Raw genomic sequence first — 23,563 nt, 5'->3', positions numbered from 1 at the left:
GGTAACTTCCTGTTTAGGTTCTGTATCGTTGTTACATGCAACTCACCAACAAGATGATGTACTGTAGTACTGTATACTTTAAACAGAAGAGTTTCGATGTTTGATGTTGCTTATTTTTGAGAATTTAAATTTAAGGATATTCGACTCTTTCTTCGTGAAAGTAAGTGAAGCTTTCTTCTTTTGTTACTGGTTTTCGGTATTATGACTACATGAATTGTTTTTTGTCTAATGCATACAGTATGTTACTAATTTAAGTGTGTAAAAAAGCTCAACGATCAATAACAAATAACCGTAAACAAATAGTATGAAAATAAATTTATAAGCAAAAGCTTTGAACATTCAAACTACTTGTCCGATTTCTCGAAAGCATTGAGGGATGCTTTTATATTAAAAAAGTAAGAGAAATAATTTTAAGTATAATTTATTCTATTCTGTTTTGTTCTGTTTTATTATCAGACACGTCAATGCGAATGCAGACGACATGTTGGACCACAAGGGGCAATCATACAAAATCTTTTAAAACAAATCCCAGGATAGTAGTTAATCCTTTGTTACACCCACTATATTGCATGTAGATTAAGACGTCAATTTTAGTGATGTAGTACTTTTAAATAACCTCAAATCAAATCAAATCAAAGTTTATTTAGCAAATGCACAACAATACGTCGTGCAGCACTAGTTGCTGGCAATGAAATGTCTTTTTCTGCGAGCTCACAAAAATTACAAGAATCACAAAAATCACAAAAATTCACATAAATCACAAAAATTCACAAAAATCACAAAATTGAGGTTACATTTTTTAAATTGAATAAAACTCAATGTGAGTAGAGCTGTTATGTGTCCATGGTGTATGCAATATATACATGTAGTGCAGTTATGCTGAATATAGTGAGAATTGTGTGTCCATGTAGCCATTACAGGTGATTTGCTAAGGAGCTACAGGTTGGCTATTTAGCAGTCTTATTGCCTGGAGGTAGAAGCTGTTCCGTAGTCTGTTGGACCTGGACCGAATGCTTTGGTACTGTTTACCAGACGGTAGGAGGGAAAACAGTTTATGACTGGGATGACTGGGGTCCTTGAGAATGGGCCTGGCCTTCTTCAGACATCTAGCTGAGTAGATCTCCTGGATGCTTGGTAGCTCACAGCTGGTGATAAGCTGCGCTAACTTCACCACCCTCTGCAGTACTTTGTGATCCTGTGCGGAGCAGCTCCCATACCTGGCAGTGATGCGACCAGTTAGGATGCTCTCAATAGTGCACCTGTAGAAGTTGGCCTGGATATGTGATGGCATGCCGAACTTCTTTAGCCTGCGGAGAAAGAACAGGCGCTGCTGTGCTGTCTTGACCACGGTGTTGGTGTGGTGGGTCCAGGTTAAATCCTCTGAGATGTTAACTCCCAGGAACTTAAAACTGCTGACCCTCTCCACTGCAGTCCCATTGATGTGAATAGGTGTGTGGTCTCCACCCTGATGTTTCCTATAGTCCATAATCATCTCCTTAGTCTTACTGATGTTCAGAGAGAGGTTGTTCTCCTGGTATCATACTGCCAGGGTTTCAACCTGCTCAATGTATGCAGACTCCTCACCATCTGTGATCAGGCCAATGACTGTTGTATCGTCCGCAAACTTGATGATGGAGTTTGAGTTATGCCTGGTGACACAGTCATGGGTAAATAAGGAGTAGAGGACAAGACTAAGCACGCAGCCTTGGGTGGCTCCAGTGTTTAGAGTCAGGGTAGAGGATATATTAGTGCCCACCTTCACCACCTGCGGACGTTCCGTCAAGAAGTCCAGGATCCAATTACAGAGGGAGGTGTTCAGTCCCAGTTCCTGGAGCTTGATGATGAGCTTTGAGGGCACTATGGTATTGAATGCTGAGCTGTAATCAACAAACAGCATTCTCACATATGTTCCTTTCTTATCCAGGTATGAGAGGGCAGTATGGAGGGCAGTGGCAATAGCATCTTCTGTTGACCTGTTCTGGCGGTATGCAAATTGCAGTGGGTCTAGGGTGTCAGGCAGTGAGGAGGTGATGTATGCTTTGACCAACCGCTCGAAGCACTTCATGATAGCTGATGTGAGTGCAACAGGGCGGTAGTCATTTAGGCAGCTGACTCTGGATTTTTTAGGAACAGGGACAATGGTGGTTTTCATAAAGCAGGAAGGAACTATATACTGAGCTAGGGAGATATTGAATATGTCCGAGAAGACATCTGCCAGCTGGTCTGCACATGCCTTCAGAATGCAGCCAGGGATGGCATCAGGGCCAGGAGCCTTGGGTGGATTGGTCTTTTTAAAAACTTTACACACATCCGCTCTGGATATGATCAGTGGGTTTCCGTCTTGGATTTCTGGAATCTTCCTGACTGGATCTGCGTTGTTGACCTCAAACCGAACATAGAATGAATTTAGCTCATCAGGAAGAGAGGCAGACTGTTGTGAGATATAGCTGGGTTAGGTTTTGTAGTCTGTAATGGTGCGTATACCACTCCACATGGTCCATGTGTTGCAGCCGTGATAATATGACTCTAGTTTTACTCTGTAGTTGTATTTAGCTCTTTTGATGGCTTTCCTGAGGTCGTATCTGGATTTTTGGTATTTACCCATATCGCCAGAATTGAAAGTAGCTGTCCTAGCTTTCAGTTTGGCGCGTATCTCACCATTTACCCACGGTTTCTGATGTGTGAATAGTAATCCTGGGAACCACGTCTTCAATACATTTACTGATGTAGCCAGTAACATAGTCCGTACACAGATTGATATTATTTTCGGCAGCTTCGCGGTAGATCTGCCAGTCACTGGTAGCAAAACAGTGATTTCGTATAAAATCTGATTCATCTGACCATCGTTGAATGGTTCTTAACGCTGGCCTCTCCTGTTTAAGCTTCTGCTTGTAAACAGGAAGTAGCAGAACCTATTTATTCATTATTAGGCTATGATACAAGGTTAAAGGCTAGGTAGAGAATAGCTTGTTCCTCGCTATATTAGCACAATTAATTCTAATATTTCTGTTCATAGACTAAAATTCATAAAAGCCACACTAAACTTGATGAACATACACCACATGTAAAATTCGTTCCAAGTCCTTTTAACTGGACATTAACCAGCTGAGTTAATTACATTGTTATACAATCTTATTGTCCATCCAAAAGTGTGGAGAGTTGTCTTTGGCAACACCATAAAAACAAAAACAAATAAAACGCAACATAAAGTAAATACACGTTAAAAACAAATAGTCCTAGCCATGCAACATTAAACACACACATTTATCGCTCTGTCCACATTACACTGCCATTACAGCCCCACAGACTCATACATAAAACAGTCACTTTAATATACAGTATCTATTGCACAGGGAAAAAAAGATTTCTCTGATACAATTTTCTTGGCCATAGGCAAATGCCTCCATGAAGGTAGCAGTTGGAAATCGGAATGAAGAGGGTGCGAGTTTAGTTAATTAGGTTAGTTTCGTTATTTTTCTTATGTAATAAAATAGTTTGGCACCATAACTTTCTAAGTATATGTAGACTTTTACACTTCTTTTTAATGAAAGCTATTATCCATCCACCTATTTTCTAACCACATCTTCCAATTCTGGGTCACGGGGGTGCCAGAGCCTATCCCGGCAAGCAACTGGTATAGTGGTTAGCATTGCTGTCTCTTTGCTCTGGGGCCCTGGGTTCAATTCCTGACCTGGTATGCTAGCTGCTTGGAGTTTGTCCATTCCACCCTTGTTTGTGTGGGTTTCCTCTGGGTGTTAAGATTTTCCCACCACAGTCGAAAGACTGTTTAGGTTTACTGTTAGGTTAATTGGCTTCTCGGAAAACTGGCCCTGGTGTGTATGTCTGTCTTGGCCCTAAAATTGGCCCTAGGTATGAGTGTGTACTTGTCTGTGCGTCTGCCCTACAATGGACTGGTGTCCTGTCCAAGGTGTACCACATCTTGTACCCATTACTTCCCAGGATACAGTAGGCTTCTCCTACCCCACAACCCTGAAATGGACGAAGCAATTAGAAAATGGATGGATTAATGTATTACAAAATTGGCTATATGAAGGCATACAATTTGCATGATCAATATAGAACCAAAATAATAAATATGTGATGAGTTTTATAGTATACAGTAGGTGATACTGTACCTATTCATTCATGTTTGTTACGCATTTTATACGTATTATTTTCATTTAGAGCAAGTTAAAGGCTAATGTAGGCATCTTGACTTGAGAAAATGTGTTTTCCCAAAGGTACTATTGTTAAGCTATCCAGCCATTATTGTAAAGGCTTCAGTGACATACATATGTGGATATTTTTTGTACTTGAATTACAATTACTTGAATTACTTGAATATTATATACTAAAGTGCTTAGCATAAGCAAAAAGGAAAATGCAGCTTGGATGCATTTAGATGAGTTATATGTTTTCCTCTTCTTAGCACTTAACTGCATAGAATGATATTAATTCTCTAATTTGAGTAGATAAATATGAATATATTAATATATCAATGCTTAAGTCTTTTGTCTGTAGCTCCAAGCAGTATCTTGTGTTTTGTCTGGAATACAGTGAATTAGAATTAAGGACAAACTACTTGTCTTTGTAGCAGACATGATAGAAGGTGAAAAAGAAAATTGTGATTAAAGTTAAAAAAGAAAACAAAATTATTTAATTATTATAAATGTACAGCTTATTATAATTTTATTAATTTGCATTTTAAGAGTTTTCTGTATTAGAATAATAAGACATATCATATGATAATAATTGCTTACACTTAATAGCACTTTTCTGGACACTAAACTCAAAGCACTTTACAGGTAATGGGGACTCCCCTCCACCACTACCAATGTGCAGCTTCCACCAGGATGATGTGACAGCAGCCGTAGTGCGCCAGAATGCTCACCACCAATCAGTTATCAGTGGGGAGGAGAGCCGAGTAATGAAGCCAATTCATAGATGGGGATTATTAGGAGGCCATGATTGGTAAAGGAAATTTGGCCAGGACGCCAGGGTTACACCCCTACTCTTTTCTAGAAACACCCTGGGATTTTTAATGACCACAGAGAGTCAGGACCTCAGTTTTACATCTCATCCAAAGGACTGCTCCTGTTTACAGTACACTGACCCATCACTATACTGGGGCATTAGGACCCACACAGACCACAGGGTGAGCGCCCCCTGCTTGCCCCACTAACACCTCTTCCAGCAGCAACCTTAGTTTTTCCCAGGACGTCTCCCATCCAGGTACTGGCCAGGCTCACACCTGCTAAGCTACAGTGGGTTGCCAGTTGTGAGCTGGAAGGTAATATGGCTGGCTGATATATTTCTTTCCAATGAGATGCTGAACTCAACTGACTACTTGGTTATTAAAAATCGTTGTGTCTATTCAAAATTCCACTATGGTCTTCACAGATCTGGCCTTCCTAAATTACCCCCTTAAATCAATTGGGAAGAACGTACTTCTTAGAAGATCTTACTTCTCTGCTTGATCTGCTGTGTAGTGGGTCTGTGTGCACATAATCATTGACAGGTATCACACACAGTGCTGGAGGAAGTGAGACGTGTCCTACATATGCAAAATTGGGATAAGCATACAGTATGATTTTGAATGAAAAGTGCTATTTAATTTAATGTTTCTTTTTGTTTAGATAGTCCCTTCATTCCATCGCTTCCTCAGAGGTACACTTTCACCACAATGAGTGCCGGTATTAGGAAAACACTCGTGAGCTCTATTCAACTGCAGGATATCAACCACAGAGCAGATGAAATTCCACAAGAAGTCAAAGGTAAAACTGTACTCTGAAAATCAAGAAACACGTCACACAATTTTCTCTTAATTTAATATATTTTATTTCAGAATCTAGTAGCCTGGTGATAGAACAAGATAGCAACAACCTTCAATCATATGTAACATACTGTAACTCTTTCTGAAATGCCTTGTGTAACTACATAATTTAAACATGTCCTTTCAGAAAAAACAGTACTACTGTATATTGCTTAGCATATTTTTCTGATGCTAAATGAATACTTCATCTCATAACTGCAAATATCCAATTGGGAGAGCAATTAGAAAACTGTTGAGTGTCCTTGGATTTCGGTATTATCACATTAATTAGCACACCACATCAGTGAATTCTACTATAAAGTCTTTGGGATAGTGTCAGAACTACTGTGGGAGTCTTCCAGTAGTTTTCAGTATGAAGCAAATCTAGAAAGTTGTACATTTTGCAAGACGCAAGATGCATTTTTCTTCATGTTTTTGTGAACTGTAATTTTTAACCAACACAGGTTACACTTCATATTACAAATGTAACATGTTTTCCACACAGAAATGTGTTTTTCATATTTCTGCTTTATCACCTGGATTAAATTCTCAGAACATTTAAAGCACATTAAGTTTTAATCTCTGTAGTAACTATGAAGTCTTTGGAGAGGGGCAGAGAAAGTCAAAATGCTTATTATTTTATTTACTGAAATATTAGTGATAACACATCTGTTTAAAAGCTTTTAATTCCATAATAGTCTACGTTTTAAAAAATGTGTTTTTATTAACATTATGCATTTTCAAATATGAACTCCCTGGAGTTTGTTAGGAAATCCACAGCTCCATTGCTATTGTACTTTGCTATTGTTATATCTCTTATAGATTAAAGATAAAGATAATATTTGAAATTGCCTATATAACACCTTTGTTATTTGCATAAGTCACTATCCATGATTTTTTGTGATTGACTGTTATTGTAATTGTGATGGACTGTGATTAGCACTGCTACCTTGCAGCACTGGGGCCCTGTGTTCAATTGTGAATCTAGGTTGTGTGGCGTTTTTATGTTCTCCCCATGTTAGTGTGGGTTTCTTACCATTGTCCAAAAATGTACAGTACTGGTATGTTAATTGGCTTCTGGAAAATTTGGTCCTGGTGTGTCTGTCTGTCTTCCCCCACAACTCTGAACTGGAAAAAGCAGGTGGAAAATGGGTGGAAAGATTTGAATATTTTTATCCATTTATTATTTTTCTCCAGAGTTTGAAAAGGATAAGTAAATTGTAAAAGATTTTTTTTATCTTACAGAGGAGAAAACATACACCATTGAACAAGCTGTGGAAGAAATTGGCTTTGGGCGTTTTCATGTTCTTTTGTTTTTAATAATGGGCAGTGCAAATGTAAGTTTAAAAGTCTGAGATTTAAGTAGTGGTAATAATTTCAAATGGCTTTTCAATATCACAATCTATATACAGTACAACAAGTTAACACTACTAATATCTGTGATATTTTTAATACCTTATAACATCTCAGTCAATCATACAGTATATTAAAATATTGTTACAAATTATGGGAGATGGCAAAAAATGAAATTCTAAATGTAAATGTATCTGTGCTGTAGGTACTGCACAGTACCCAGTAGGTACTCCTCATCAGAAGTGCAAGACATAGTCTTGTGTAGTTTCAGTCTTTATATTTTTATCATGAATATGTACACCAGTAAAACATTGAGATTGCCCCTCAGAACCTCCCAGCTCTTACCTACATTACAGGCTCAGAAATAAGTTTGTTTCATATTTGAGTTTTTGTCCTGTTCTTTGGGTGTTTGTGTTTGTCCTGTCCTTTGATACATAAAAGAAGTTTCTTTAGCACTTTCACTGTTTTGACCAGTTGTTTTAGGTGTGTTACTTCTGCTCTTAAGACTTAATAGGAAAGATTGCTGCAGCTGTAAGTTACAAATCAGCTTTCTATTCCTTTGGCAAACCTCCTGGTACAGGCAGTACAAGGCAAGAATAACACATTCCAGCAATTGCTTTAATACCTCCCACAATGTAATTAAGCAGTAATATAGGAACCTTGACCATGTATAAGATACATCTGTGTCCCACTTCAGTACCCATTTAAGGCACACAAGGTCTTTATATTCTTTGGCACAGCTCTGGCAAAGAAGTAATCCAATCAGAGGTTAAAACTTGAACTGAAATGTTTCCTAACAGTAAACACATACATTTATACAACACAAACATTACACAGCATACTGCACACCAGTATATAAACATATACAAGTATATGTAGATACATATGTATATGTATATATTATATACAAGTACAGTATACATTTACAGTATGTTTCAAAGCCCTACATTCTATAGATCCACAAACAGAATTCTACCCTGTAAACTAAAAATCCTATACATCCTGTTAACAGACCAAAAGAGACACATACAGGTACACATAAACTGGATCTGGACCCTAAAATAACAATAGACACTAGCTAAGTACATTACCAGGTAAAGAGATGGCAAGTAGAAACAGACTTTGACAAAGTACAGGCTAAGTGATCACAGCCTGGCAATAGAAACTTGGTGACACAGGCAGATTGGGTGCCCAGAGAGCACAGGCTGTGCTCCCACTGCCAGCAGGAAGAAACAGAAACAGAGATACACATTCTGCTGCACTGGGAGAAATATTCAGGTGTTAGACATACAGTCTTCCTTAAACAAAAAAAATCTAATCTGAGAATTCTCATACATGGTAGACTTGAAACAGCATCCAATCCTAATGGGGAGGGGAGCAGAAACGATAGAGTTGACAGTCCATTATGTGATCTCCTATTACTGCCTGAGGTACAGACAATGTACCTGATTCACAATAACATCTTATGTGCTGTCTGCAAATGTCCAAAAATGTTTTTGCTGTAAATGTTGTGTTAATTGTAGTAGCTTTTACAGCACTGTGATTCATTTGTCATGCCAGTTTTAATCTGAAATAAAACCTGTCTCCAAAAATGTCTTACAGGTAGATCACTTTTTGCAGTACAGCTTTGGTATGTGAGAGTGTCAGAATTAAGATCTAAAACATAAATTACTTCATTTGGATGGATGTTCTACTGGTATGGACCAGTTGAAAGTTTTGGCAGTGTAGGGGAGCATTATTAAAAGCTACTGTATGTAACTTCAATGAATAACATTAAACAACAATTTATTCAGAGTCAAGAAAGTTATGTAAAAACATAATAGCAATTTCACAGCTTTATTTATTAATGTAGTCACCTGTTGTCTCAACACATGTTGTCCTTCAAACTAAATTCCTGATAAGAACATAAAATTATGTTATTTTAACCAGTTGCCAACAGTGCACCTCAAGAAATTGACTTGAAATTATGTACTGTATGATGTAGCAAAGCCTTTAGATATAAACAAAGCAACCTTTCAAAACCATGGCTACCTTGAACTAGAGGACTGTCATGAAGCAGGAGAATACTTCATGCGAGTGTACCTCCAATGCTGCAGATAGCTTTACACAGCTGAAGGTTGGACCAGAAAAGGAGTACTTCTTTATAAAGATTTAATGGAATGGAAACACAGATTCTTTTACATGTACTGAGAGCCCGTTTCCTTAGTGTATAGTAGTAGTGCTTTTCTGAATTAGAGTTTAGTATTACACTGTAATAATAAAAACAATTGTTTCAGTCATATACTGTACATTCTTTTTTCCATAGATAGTGGAAGCCATTGAGATAATGTTGCTGGCCGTTGTATCACCGGAAATCCGATGTGAGTGGCGTCTAGAGGACTGGCAGGTGGCATTGGTCTCAACAGTAAGGACAAATGTTTCTCATACTGCACATAATACAACATTAAAACAAAACTCAAAAACTCACTAAAAAGAGTTAGAGAGTCTATTTTAGGACAATAAAGATGTCCTTTTTATGGAGAATGGATACTAAGTCATATATACAGTACAAAGTTACCATAAAGAAGGAAAAAACAATTTCAACAGCAAAAAGATGTTGAAGTTTAATAGTTTCCTAACCAGTGTTCAGATGGCTTCTGATTTGAGTTCCATCTAAAATATATCATGCATCAAAGGAAACTGTACAGAGGTTGGAGGTACAGTATGGTGTGGTGGGAGAACTTGTAACACTTGATTCAGTGAAGGAACCCTTCTAAATTGTGGCCTAAAACCACAATAAAGAGAATTGTTACTGAGACATATATTGAGACAATATGTATTTGAAATTTTCAGTTCCAGGAACTACTATTTGAAAATTGGGTTATGTCAATTTTCTGTGTACAAAGAGTAGAACACTAGATTGTATTAGAATTATTTGTATTATTTTGCTGGTAAACAAACAGGAAGTATAGAATAAAGAAGATGACGAATATCCTGCAACACCGCCATGAAGGACACTTGTAGGTAAATTGTTTCTTGGCATAACCCAACCCTAGAAGTGAGAAACCTAAGAAAAACAGGTTTTGAAATTGACATGTTTAATCTTTAGCCATTTGAACAGCATGATGGTGTGGCAGTTGTTGCGGCTCCCTTGAAGCATTTAGGTGCTGGGTATGATTCTTGGCCAAAGGGCCTCGTTTCCTCCCACCTCCCAGAAACAGGCAGGTTGGATCTATATTTTGATTTCCAAAAGAAACAAAAGCACTGCTGTTGAATCTTGGCCAGCTTCACCCTTTTAAGAGGAGCAAATTGCAGAGAAATCAGAAATAAGTTGCACAAACAGTCATTTCAGGGTATCAAAATTACCCTAGATTAAAATTTTTTTCAATGCCCAAAATGCTGCCTTTTTAACTTTTACACACACTTCGACCCAGTTCACAAAGCCTAAATCCAACTAAAAATTAATTCCTAGATTCCCACAAGGTCTGTCCCCACCAAATCCCCAAATTTCCTATGAAACGCCACTGGGAGTCCATGACTTCCAGGAACTTTCCCCAGCTTCAAAGTTCTCACTGCTTTTTCCAGCTCTTCTAATAAACAATTAACAATGAACAAACTCTTTCAAGACTTTCATCCACTTTTAGCTTTTCAATCAATGCGCTCAACAAGTTTCCCATCTGAGTCTTATCTAAATTCTTAACTCCATACAAATCTTTATAAAAGTCTTCTACTGTTTCCCTGTCTCCCTGTCTTCTTTTCTCTGCTTTAAAACCTTATTTTCTTCAAACACCTTTTCTTATTGCCTTTTTCACATCTCTTATTTCTTCTGTAAAATCCCTTCTCTGCTTGTAGCATAAAATATCCAAAAAGATTTGGAAAAAATCCAAAAAGAGCTCATCCCTCCTCTGAGCCCCAGAGAGAAAATAACCTTCCTAACTGAACAACCGGAACATTTCTTAATACAAACAAAAGAGCTTAAATGTGAACCAAAAATACACAATTAAAGTATAAATATATGTTAGAACAAGTGTATCACATCTGTTAGAACAGGTATACCTGTTCAAAAAATGAAATACAGTGTACAATATAATGTAAAGCTTTTATCTATTTATGTACAGATGGTGTTTTTTGGCTTCATGACTTGTGGTGTACTTAGTGGTTATGTGGCTGACAGATATGGACGCTGGAAGGTAAGACAATATTGATTTTTGTACATCTTGAAATATGTTTTTTATGTGTATCACTTTATGAAGGTAATTTTCTTTGAAAGGTGATTTATAAAGCTGGCATGACAGTTACCATTGTTGCTTGAAGGTATTCTGCTCTCTTCCACAGTTTAAAGGCATGCTTTACAGTACAGTATATATTAATTCATATCTTTAGAATATTCCCTTATATTTGTACAGGTATGTGAGTGCATGTGTACCATAAACTGGTGTGTAGTCCAGGGTGTATTCTACCTTTCACCCATTGCCAGGTTTGGCTCCAGCTGATCGCAACCCATATTGAGTAAGTGGTGATTGGAAATGGGTAGATGGATAATATACTGTAATAGTGTTCGTGGAAAAGCTCAATTTTTATGGAAGGTAAATGGAAGTATTAATATAATTGAGGTCATTTTCATTTGACCATATCAGCAACCAAGTAGAGAATAAGAAAAACAGCCAAATAAATTTAAAAAAGCATATAACAGCATAAGATATGATAATACAGTATTCAGTCATTTTCATTGAGGAGTTGACTGATGAGATGATCTGTTATTCTCCAGGAGTCTCTGTTTTCTACTAGTCTGAACAGATTGATCTGGCTTGGCTGTAAATTCAGTGACATCACCAATCCACTTGTGTTTAGGTCTACTTCATCAACTGTGCCTTGAAGCCTGCTTGATACCTGTTTTTCTCATAATGCAAATGTTGCATTGTAAAGAGATTACAAATTGCAGCTCTTCACTCAGAACTACTTAAACTGATCCAACTACACCATCTTCTGGTCATAGGAAGGAGAGAGACCGCAATGAACACAATGACAACATGAACATGGATGTATAAAATGAGCATAATGTATTAGAATTAATAAAAATAAAAAGTTGTTTTTAAAATGCACATATTATACCGCATCTGGATACCTACATTTCAATCTTCACATCATAAAAAAGAAAAAAAGAAGCCTTGGAGAAAGTCCAAAAAAGAACGTTGACATGTGGGCACAGATTTAACAACCTTTTTAACAGAAACATTCAAGTGAGAGAAAATTTGATTTTTCAAAACATTAAATATATATAGATGAAATACAGATTTTCTCAATCTTCAATCCCAGAACTATGATGGAAGTCTGTAGCCGGGGATATTAAGTAGTTTTTGCCATTAACATTTTTCCACTTTGTTAATGTTGCTAACACCTCTAGACTTTTTCAATTTTGGTTAGTGACATATTTTTAATTGTTCTAATCTGCATCCAGGTGTAACATAATCTGTATATCACTTTTCTGTGAAGGAAGATTGCACCAGGATAGTCATGAGTAATTTGCAATATTCTCTGCATTATAAATCTGAATTTTTTATTTATTTATTTTATTTTTATAGGTTGTATTTGGGGCATTCATCTGGGCTGCTTACTTCTCTCTGCTGACTTCATTTTCTCCTTCATATGGCTGGTTTATCTTCCTGCGCACTATGGTGGGATGTGGTGTAGCTGGAACCTCACAAGGGTAACATTGTGCACTTTATCACTATTAAAGTCAGAGGACAAAAAGTGAAGGCAGAATTAAGAGGTTTCCAAAATCTTCTAAAAATGTGTAAATATTAAAAATTGTCCTTTCAGTGTTAGTCCTTAATTATAAAACACCTTTAATGCCACACAACTATCTTTTCCCTATAAAACATTTTTAAAGTTTTATTCTATGGAACTGTATGTGTTGATACTGTACCTTTATACAGTATGTTTAAATATACTGTCACCACAGAAATTGTAAAAAGCTAACAAAAGTCAGACCTGCGAATAAAATTGACTGTCATAAATTTGTGTATGTTTGATTTCTTTAGGTTTGTTTTAAAAACAGAATTCATTCCTGCAAAGTACAGAGGCTATTTGTTACCATTATCACAGGTAGGTACTTTAGTATCAGAAAAAGATCATGCAGCTTTTTTGTTACTTTTCTCATGCTGAAAATGAATTGTAGAAAAAGGTAAAAACCAGATGAGATAAACTGCTGACAAGGATTTAATATGCAGTTTTTTAAATGAATAACTAGTATTTGTATGTGAATTATTGTAATACTGGGAGCTGACAGCAGAGGGTGTGATATACTTGAAGATAAAGGTGCAGTTGAAATAAAAAAAAAATGTTTATCCAGTACATATTCCTGTGCAAATACCAAAGTAGCATTAGTTGTAGCTATATCAAATAACTTCCTGAGCAACAATAGTGCCCTTGAACTTCAGCTCTAGTATATACTGATCTTTTTGTTTTATGGAGATTAAAAATACCAAAACCCTTAATGAAAGTCAGAACAGCAACACAAGAAATGCTTTGCAAACAAAGATGCTTACAAGCTTACATGCTTTGAAGGTGATTTTTACAAAAAATGTGGTACAAAAGGAATTCCAAGTAAATTATGTTAATATGTGAGTAGTTTAAAGAAGAATGCACAGTGTGCTCTAAGTAATATTATTATGACAGAAATATGAGCAACCATAACAGTTCTTTATTCTTAGAATTATCATGTGGAATGTGCTCTAAAATTGCATTAATTTTTTTCCTGTAGTTTTCCTGTCTCAGAACAACCTGTGCTAAAATAAGGTCATATTCCCCCATTTCCCATGGGACTCTTCCTTCTAATTTTGGCTGTTGACAAAATATACTCACATTTCTCTAGTAATAGCAGCATGTTGTTTTGTTACCTTGCTTTTGCCATCTTGGGACAGCTTTTTTGTGGCTTTATAACATTTTGACAAATTGCTTTTTTCATCCCAGTAGCAAAATAATTCCTTCACTTTTAAACTGAATAATACAGGGAAATGCTGTTCCATAGCCATTAGTGCTGTTTTATGTAACCAAAAAAAAGTAATTAGCAAACAATTTCACTATTTCCTATACCACATGCTTAATTTTTGACTTCTCTAAAGTTATACAGACACTCATTATTGAGTGGTACAGCCTAAATGTGGACATTCTAGCTGCATTCATCTACTTAAGAAGAGTGATAACAATACTATTGAACTATAATTATTTATGATGCCTCCTGTAGTATCGGTGATACATTGGGGGCAGGATGCCATTGCTTAGTGGATCTTGGTAAACAGACATACAAATGCAGGCATATCTAGTGTTAACATTTGTAATGTAAATGTTTTCTCTCTCAATGAGGGAAAATGAATACAAAACCAAACTCTAGTTCCTATCTAAGCTCTAGCTAACCTCCTTCTGTCAGTTACTCTGCTGTCTTCTTAGAGATCAATGGCCCACAGGAAACTTCTAATTCCTGGTTTTTACATGTAAGTTACCAATTGTCTTCCACCAACTGATTTAGGACAGCAGGTCATCCAGCTTTGCACTCTGGCAAATGTGGTTCAAACCAGAACCTCCATCTTATGTGTATCCAATGTACTCTTATTTATCTTAAGTTGGAGTAAACACCTGCATTGTTAAAAGGTTTTAAAATTTACCTCTGGAATGTTTTTAAGTGATGATCAAATGCAGCAGAAAAGAAATAGGAAGACAGATTACAATCAAATCGAGAAAGATTATTTAAATGTCCCATTTGCTCAAAGTCTGTACAGTATGTACAGTATGAATAGTCAGGTTTGTCTTCCGATATTGCATATTTAAGGCGCTAATATAGTGACTCAAAATATTTTCAGGTTTATTTATTTTTAATTTTTAAAAATACTTGATTTTGTTCTTTGTGACAGATTTTCTGGATGCTGGGTGCAGTGCTCATGGTTTTCCTGGCAATGACAGTGATTCCCTCTCTTGGCTGGCGTTGGATGATCCGAATCTCCATTATTCCAAGCATTATTTTAATGTTTTTGTTTCAGGTGATATTAATTTATTTCAAGCTCTGACATTCGGTATTATTATATTACTCAACAGCTATTAAATATTTCCCATCAATTACCAAGAACTACAGTTGACTATCCCTAGGTATTCCAGGAAACCCATTTTGTCACAATATTTTCCACACTTGTTTATTTCTGTGTGAATTCTTAGATTAATTATAAAATGAAATGTTTTTTCAATCAGGGATTTAAAACTGAGCAACATACAGTAAATAATGTTACAAGTTATTGCTTTGCACATTTTTTTCCCACTAAGTACCTCATTGTGGTTCTTAACTGAATGCAACAACTACAGTATAACAAAAAAAGGAAAAATAAGAAAAAAAAATCTTCAATAATATATAAAGATATTAAAAGGTTGGTTAACAGTAACTTAAGAAAATCATTAAAATCATGTGTTTACAATGAAACTAGTAAGTTTTGAATTGCATTGGATTGCATACACATTTTTTGCAGAGTTCATTTAAACATTGAACTGTTTCCAGTTTATTCCAGAGTCAGCTCGGTACAACGTTTCCGCAGGCAATGTCAGTGGTGCTCTGCAAACCCTCCAGCGTATTGCCCGAATGAACGGCTCCTCACTGCCCGAGGGAAAACTAGTGGAACCATTACTGGTGTGTTCTAACATGCTTTGGTTTAGTTAATGGTTGGAAGTGCTCTTCCTTTAAGAACAAAATATCAAAGTGAGGAACAATTGATTATTTTTGGTGAAGAATATGCTCCAGTTAGAACATATGAACAGCTTCAAACAAGAAGAGGTAGTTTGGTCCATCTAGCTCAGTTGATTGATTTTTCTTGAATCAGCTTTGTAACTTATTAATGTAAAATAAACCACACATGAGTGTACATTATGTATTCTGATTTTTGAAAAAGTAAATTAATGAAGAAACAAGCCATGCACTTACTGGAATGTTGCTTTTTGAGTTTGTTGAAATATTGTTTTAAAGAAATTTATGTAAGATCTGTGTATTTTTAAATATCCTGTTGAAAAGTAAAATATATCTGTTTATTATTTTCAGACACAAAGAGGAAGTTTTTATATCTTAGTGAGTTCAACATTAAGGAGGACATCAATGCTTTTGTGGTATTCATGGTAATGTTTTTTAATTTAATTTAAAATTAAATGCATGGACAACAGTTGTTTTTAAATGACTAATTTTTAACCTATTTATTTTTATGTATTAAGCATTTTACTTCAATTTTGTAAGTCTTACGTCAATGTGATCTTTGAAATCTTAGGCTTTTCTGATAGCTTACTAACATCTGAAAGCTTACACGTACAGAAAAAAAAACAGTAATTGGTCTCCTCCTTTGTATTCTGGGAACATTTTTGGTGTAACTCTAACATTTTCTTTTACTAAGGAATGTATTGGAATAGGTAAACTTTAACCATGTCTTTGTTTTACTTGGGGAAATGTACAGTAGTCCAGTTTGCATTAGAACTAAAATGATTAAGTATAGTTATTTAAGGCTATAGACCTGACAAACCTAATTTAGGGTGTTCATATATTTTAAAAAATGCTTTGTTTTTCCTGTGCTCCTTAGGTTTGTTGCTTCTTTCTCATATTATGGCTCTGTCCTGAGCAGCTCTGAGCTGCTGGAGAAAAATCTCCTGTGCATCACCAATGCTGAGTCTGAGCACAAGATAAACCCTGAGGTGACTCCGTGCTACTGTATTCCCTTTGGAAACTCAGATTATCACACCATGCTGATCAGTTCCTTGGGGGAGATATCACGTAAGAATCATTACTTTATTTTAGGTCTTATACTGTATATAAGATTACTGCACATTTGCATCCAATATTGGAGATCTGCAGGCTTCTTTGAACCTGTTGGTACCAGATGGTGGTTTTAACACTCTGTTAAGAATGTACAGGTATTTAAGATTGTGGTCTAAATCCTAAGTCATACTTTAGTTTTAGTTATTAAAAGTAAAAAAATGAAATTATTATTTGCAACAGTAGTATTAACACCTTTTTGCCAATCTTATCAGATATTAGAAGTTAAACAAGGCTGGACTTGGTCATAGTTAGGATAGAAGACCTCTAGGAAATCCAAGTTACTGATGTAAGAAGTGTTTGTGATCCAGTAGGTGGCATTTTTGTTTCTGGTACAGCGTTCTCGAAGCAATGCCTATTATTATGACAGGAGACATTGTTCTACAATGGTTGCTGTGTTTTGAATGAGACCTTAAATCAGGTCTTTGTTGCTTGGTCATTATCCTTTGGAACTGCTCGTAAGAACTGGAGTATTAACTTATTTGTCCCAGCTAAATTCCACTCTTGGCTTGCCTAAAATTGTCTACCTAATGTTTCCTCTTAATTTAACTGGTGGGATCCTTTAAGACACAACAATTACTTTATAAATTTGGGGATTGTTATTATTAATGAATTGATCACATTATTACTTAGTTCTTTTTTATTTTTTGATGTATGTAAATATTCATGTAAATGTCTTATAAAAATATCTTTACAACATACAGTAGTTGTCCTCAACTGTAGTAAGTTTTCCACTTTAAAAAATAAGATAAATTCAAATGCAATTTTTAAAAACATTTCTAAAGTGGGATTCTCTAAATTTATAAAGTATTACTTTATGTCTTGTTTAGAAATAACCAACTTATAATTTTAATTTATTCTTTAATAGAATTATATTATTTTTAATAAAGGATGATTTCCTCAATCCAAATTCCAGAGAATTATTTTCTCAGAAAAGAAAAAGTAACAAAATTAAATATAAGCATCAATTTTACTTCTAATGCTAGTTGTACTTTTTGAAGAATTAACTACACAATTTTATATTCTTCATCGTTTTAACATTGCAAAATATGTTTTTTCAAATATGCTTGTTTTTTCCAGTTCTTCCTTTGAATATCATCATGTTAAATACTTTAGGACGGAAATACACCATGGCCATTTTAATGATATGCTCTGGAATATTCTTTCTGCTTCTCAGCATTTGCTCAACATTGTAAGTGAACTTAAATTATTTTAATTCTGCTTTCATCTGTGACAAAATAAAAAGCAATGACTTTGCATGGTTGTTCCATTAACAGAGGTTCCTAATTAAGGTGTGTCTGAGTTGTGTATGGCCCCAATTAGTAGCCATACTGGACCCCTAACAACCTAGATCTAAATGTAAATTAAAATCTAGGGGATGTCCAGTCCACCCTTTGAGTACTGATGTTAGTTTTGGAATACATGGAGACCCTTATGGTTTGTTATCTGGTATTATCAAAATCCCAGGTGACACTTGTTTTTAAGATGAGCTGAGCTCAAATCAATTTGTTCCCTTTTCTCTATATCTTTAAATAATCAAAAAGCTGAAATCCTTTGAAGTGTTAAATTAGCTGAATAAAATCATTATGGAGGTAGGAGGAAAAGATACAGAGACTATGACTGTTCAGGACTAGAATTATGCACAACTGAATTATGCACAACTGCACAAGAGAATCTGGAAAATAAATTGATATTTATTGGAAAATAATAACACTGAGTTGCACAACTTTGTCAATATATCAGTCTGTGATAACTTTGCCACATATTTACCCATCATTCTGAAATATTTGTTATACACAATATCAAGAGATGGCACCCCGTACCATATTAGAAGACCTTTCCCAACAGTCTTCTGCAAGTATAAGATAAGCTCCCCCCTGTTTTCAATCAGCCCTGCATACAAAGAAATGTGCTTTATCAGAGGAACCTACATTTTGTAATTGTTCGTTGTACCTCTTGTGCCCACTACAGTCAAGCCTTTAGCCTTGATTTTGAGTTAAAGTTGTATCAAAATAGGGACCATAGCGCTGTTACTAGGCTTTTGTGTAACAAGCAACAAAAGCTTGATTGCTTAATGCTCTGATGTTTCAGAGCAGAATCATTTCATACTATTTCAGATTATTGTGCGTGTTTTACAAACCTGAAACATTTTTACATTGCTGAAGTGGCATTTTTGAAGGTTGCTTACTGCTCAAAACACAGTTGTGGTAGTCTCTTTTTTGAATAACAACTATCATTCTGGTAAGAGAAATAGATTTCATTTCCACTTTAAATGTGTCAACTTTCTTTTAAAAAAAACAAGTGTCACCTTAAAAATACAGCATGGTGACATGAGCTTTACTGTTTTTGATTACTGTATATTGCATGTTGGAGCACATTCTGTGTGGTGTTTGCATGTTCTCCCCAGGTTTGTGTGGACTTTTTCTGGATGCTCTAGCTTCCACCAAGTTTCAAAGTTTCAAAGACTTGTGGCATGGCTATAAGCTGTCCTTTTGTGTTTGTGTTCTCACAGTATGTGCCCTGCAATGCATGGGCATCTCATCTATGGTGTATTTCTGTCTTTCACCTTCTTCTTTTAAGGTAGGCTCTAGAATGCCATGATTCTTATCTGGATTTAATAAAATTTATTTTTTTCTGTCTTACAGGCTTGGCTTTACAATCTTACTTTTTCTACTTCGTTCCATCGTAGCAATGAACTTCAATGCTGTTTATATTTATACTGCTGAGGTGGGTGTACAAATGTAGAATTAATGTATTTCACACAGGTTCCTTATTCACAATATTGGTTTTGGCTACAGACTATCTTCCACTTTAATACTTGGATGTTAAGGAATACTCCAGTTACATTAGTAAAATATTAAAGTAGTTAACCTTTAATACTTTTAAATGGTTTTACATTCGGGAAACTGGAACATATTAGGTTTTACACCAGGAAAGCTTTATTAAACACAGCTCTCTGTACAATCCTTGTATTGGTCTGGTACTAGACAGGGCTGAGCTCCTTGAAAAAGTTCATAAGCATAAACTCACAGGCTCTACTGTTGCAGAAAATAAGGATACAGCCTCACTCTGTCCATTTCCATCTGAGCTATACAGTGTATATAAAAATTCTACACACCCTTATTGAAAAGGGTTTTTATTATATAAAACCAGAAATCAAGATAAATCATGTCAAACATATTTACATCTTTAATGTGACCTTGCAACCAACAAAATTCGAAAAGATAAAAGAAATAGATAATTATTAGGAAAAATAATTGAAATTAAAAAATCTACAACACCCTGGTTGTATACAGTAAGTGTGCACCCCCCCCAACTAATACTTTGTGGAAGCACCTTTTGCATTTATTACAGCAGTAAGTCTTTGTGAATAAGTTTCTATCAACTTTGCACACCTGGAATTTGCAATTTTATCCCGCTCTTCCTTGAAAAAAAGTTCAAGCTCCTTCATATTGTCAGTGGATCTCCTTTGTACAGCCCTCTTTAGGTCATACTACAGGTTTTCTATTGGATTGAGGTCTGGGCTCTGACTGGGCCATTCCAAGACTTTGATTTTCCTTTTCTGAAGCCATTCCTTGGTTGACTTGGATGTGTGCTCTGGCTCATTATGTTTGAAGGTGAAATTCCTCTTCATCTTCAGCTTTCTGACAGAGGCCAGAAGGTTTTGTGCCAAATATCCTACAGTATATCTTACAGTATATCAATATCTTGATATCTTATTTGGAGCTAGTCATTATCCCATTTATCTTGACTATAGCCCCTGTCCCAGCTGAAGAGAAGCAGCCCCAAAATATGATGCTTCCACCACCATGCTTCCCAGTAGGTATGGTGTTCTTTGGATGATGAGCTGTGTTGTCTTTGCACCAAACATATCTTTGAGAATTAAGGCCAAAAAGGTCACCCATTGTCTCATCAGACCATAAATTCATTGAATTCATTTTTTTGCAAAACTTAGATGGGTTTGGATGTTCTTTTTTGTGAGAAATCGCTTCCGTCTTGCCACCCTGCCCCATAGCCCAGATGTGTGCAGAATACGGGAGATTATTGTAACATGTAAAGAGTGACCAATACCTGCCAGAAATTCCTGCAGCTCCTTTAATGTTGCTGTAGACCTATTGGTAGCCTCCCTGATAAGTTTTCTCCTTGTCCTGTCATCAACTTTGGAGGGTTGTCCTGATCTTGTCATGTCCCTGTGGTGTCACATTTTCTCCACTTATTGATGATAGTCTTCACAGTGCTCCATGGTACTTCCAATGACATTGAAATTATTTTATACCACTCTCCTGATCGGTACCTTTCAACTATAAGATCCCATAGATGTTTTGTCAGCTCCTTGTGGACCGTGGCTATCCCAGTAGGATGCAACCACGAAAGTTTCAAGGAAATCCTACAGGAACAGCTGATTTTTATTTGGGGTTAATCAGAATCACTTTCATTGATGGCAGGTGAATGCTACTTACCTTGGGAGATGATTTTGAATGTGATTGGTTAACTCTGAACACAGCTACAGCCCCCATTATAAAAGGGTATGCAACCAGGGTGTTGTAGGTTTTTTAATTTCATTTATTTTTCCTAATAATTATCTATTTGTTTTTCTCTTGAATTTTGTTGGTTGCAAGGTCACATTATAGATGGAAAAATGTCTGACATGATTTATCTTCATTTCATTTAAACCTGCAATTTCAGTAAGGGTGTGTATACTTTTTATATTCACTGTACTGTACATTGTAAAGTCGTTCTTGATGGAAAACATAATATTCACTTCTTATTTATATTAATATAAAGCCTATTTAATGTTTTTCTGGATACAGATCAATAGTTTTTTATAATATTAAATGGTTTTCTATATTCAGCTGTGGACAGAAAGGTTTTGCTGTAGTTTTACTAACACTTGTAAGGCAGATAGGAGTTAAATACTGTTTCTTTAAAAAAATGTAATTAGAGAATTCATGTTTGAATGAAAAATCTTCACTTTAAAAAATGTGTATACTGTATATTATGTTATTCACCATAATGGGGCATCATTGCAAGGGGTGAGTATTGTACACAGTGTCAGGTACAAAATAATGACCCCCCATCCCTTACAGAAAATTAAAAGTGTTTAAAATATTTGCTGACAGTAAAGTACTAAAACAGTATGGTAAAGAGCTGTAGTGTTTAACACATTTAATATTACATGTTGGTTTTTTTTTATTTAATTTATTTTTGTTTCTTTGTGAGTGGTAATGCTATTCTGTTTTTTTATCACATTCAAGGAATAGAAAAGTTCCTCACACCATAATGTCCTGCTCATTGACAATCTAGTCCTGATATTTTTAGATTTTTATAGCTCTATTTTTGTTTGCTCTCAGGTCTATCCAACCTCAGTGCGATCCATAGGATTGGGGTTTTGTACCTCTTTCAGCCGTATAGGTGGCATGATAGCACCATTTATAGCTCAGGTAAGCATGTCTTAACAATTATTATTGTTTTTAATAATGTTCATAACAATAGGAGATAATTGAAAGCAGTAAGGGATGCTTCGGTCCATTTTTTAACCGCTTCAACCTAGGGTGTGGGGGAGCCAGAGTCTATCCCTGTAAGCAGTGGGCGCAAAGTGGGATACACAATGGACGGGACACTAGTCTATCACAGGGAACACACACTCCCAGTCTCACACAACAGCTAATTTTGCCAGAAGCCAATTAACTTACCAGTATGTCTTTGGACAGATAGGAGCAAAACCAGAGCACCCAGCAAAAACCCAAGCGAATGCAGATGCATTTAAAATGTGTGAGGAGTCAGGTACTATATCATAACAAGTGCCAAGGCATGACGAACAGCATCAGATTACACCATTTTTATTTTTTTGAATAATATGATGCAGGACTGCACTACTCTGTAAAATTGCCAGGTGATGTGGTGAATCCTTAAAGTACCACAGCTGGGTCTGGTTGTCAAACAATTTATTAACCCATTAGTGCTTTCCTGTGCTAATTACACTGTACAAAAAGCATAGTACTAGCTACAAATAATTTGATTAAATACAATGATTACACACCAGGCTAAATAAGATACAATATGTCACAATACTGTGTAACAGTAACAGAGTTTTTTAAATTCCATTATTTATTAGTTTTTAAAGTTTTTTTCTTTAATCAAAGAAAGACTGAATCCAAAAGATGCACAATTGTTACCTATTTTAATTTTGTTTTGCTTGATATGGTCATATATAGGTATTTCACATAAATACCTGTTGAACAGTAATTCTTGCAAAAAGAAGGGCAAATGTATTTCTCCACCAGTTTTTTTTTTCAGATACAAATGACCCTGAACTAGTTTTCTGGGTCCATTCCTAGAGGGAGACAGAGCAGCATGATGGAAAGGCAGATTAGCACATCTGTGTGTATCAGATGTTATATACTACATTTAATATCAATTTTGTCCTTTATGTATTTATGGCATCATGTGTCTTGCATATTTTCAAGTAACATTGTTACACTAAAGTGCAGTCCATAAGTATTTGGACAGTGACAATATTTTTGCTGTTTTGGCTCTATACTCCAGCACATTGGATTTGAAATAAAACAATGACTACGATGTTA

The 23,563-nt window shown here is 35.8% G+C and overlaps 1 protein-coding gene across 5 annotated transcripts in view; it reads left to right on the top strand.

The window, feature by feature from the left end:
- The window catches only part of svopl (SVOP-like), a 30,974-nt gene continuing 7,411 nt past the window's right edge, over positions 1–23,563 (top strand). The window contains exons 1-15 of one of the 5 annotated variants that reach the window (XM_088646949.1): positions 4–160; positions 3,394–3,459; positions 5,641–5,774; positions 7,058–7,149; positions 9,471–9,569; positions 11,242–11,334; positions 12,727–12,851; positions 13,186–13,249; positions 15,055–15,180; positions 15,687–15,815; positions 16,221–16,294; positions 16,747–16,937; positions 18,060–18,171; positions 19,625–19,706; positions 22,331–22,420. In XM_088646949.1, the coding sequence (XP_088503075.1) occupies positions 5,684–5,774; positions 7,058–7,149; positions 9,471–9,569; positions 11,242–11,334; positions 12,727–12,851; positions 13,186–13,249; positions 15,055–15,180; positions 15,687–15,815; positions 16,221–16,294; positions 16,747–16,937; positions 18,060–18,171; positions 19,625–19,706; positions 22,331–22,420 (1,368 nt within the window). In that variant the 5' untranslated portion in view covers positions 4–160; positions 3,394–3,459; positions 5,641–5,683. Of the gene's footprint in view, positions 161–3,393; positions 3,460–5,636; positions 5,775–7,057; positions 7,150–9,470; positions 9,570–11,241; positions 11,335–12,726; positions 12,852–13,185; positions 13,250–15,054; positions 15,181–15,686; positions 15,816–16,220; positions 16,295–16,746; positions 16,938–18,059; positions 18,172–19,624; positions 19,707–22,330; positions 22,421–23,563 lie in introns of all 5 variants that reach the window. The other 4 variants (XM_088646947.1, XM_088646950.1, XM_088646946.1 and 1 more) reach the window with 4 other exon arrangements.

This window comes from Lepisosteus platostomus, chromosome 9 (assembly GCF_059453375.1).
Source record: "Lepisosteus platostomus isolate fLepPlt1 chromosome 9, fLepPlt1.hap1, whole genome shotgun sequence".
Classification (NCBI taxonomy): Eukaryota; Metazoa; Chordata; class Actinopteri; order Semionotiformes; family Lepisosteidae; genus Lepisosteus; species Lepisosteus platostomus.
This window is presented reverse-complemented; position numbering and strand designations above follow the sequence as displayed.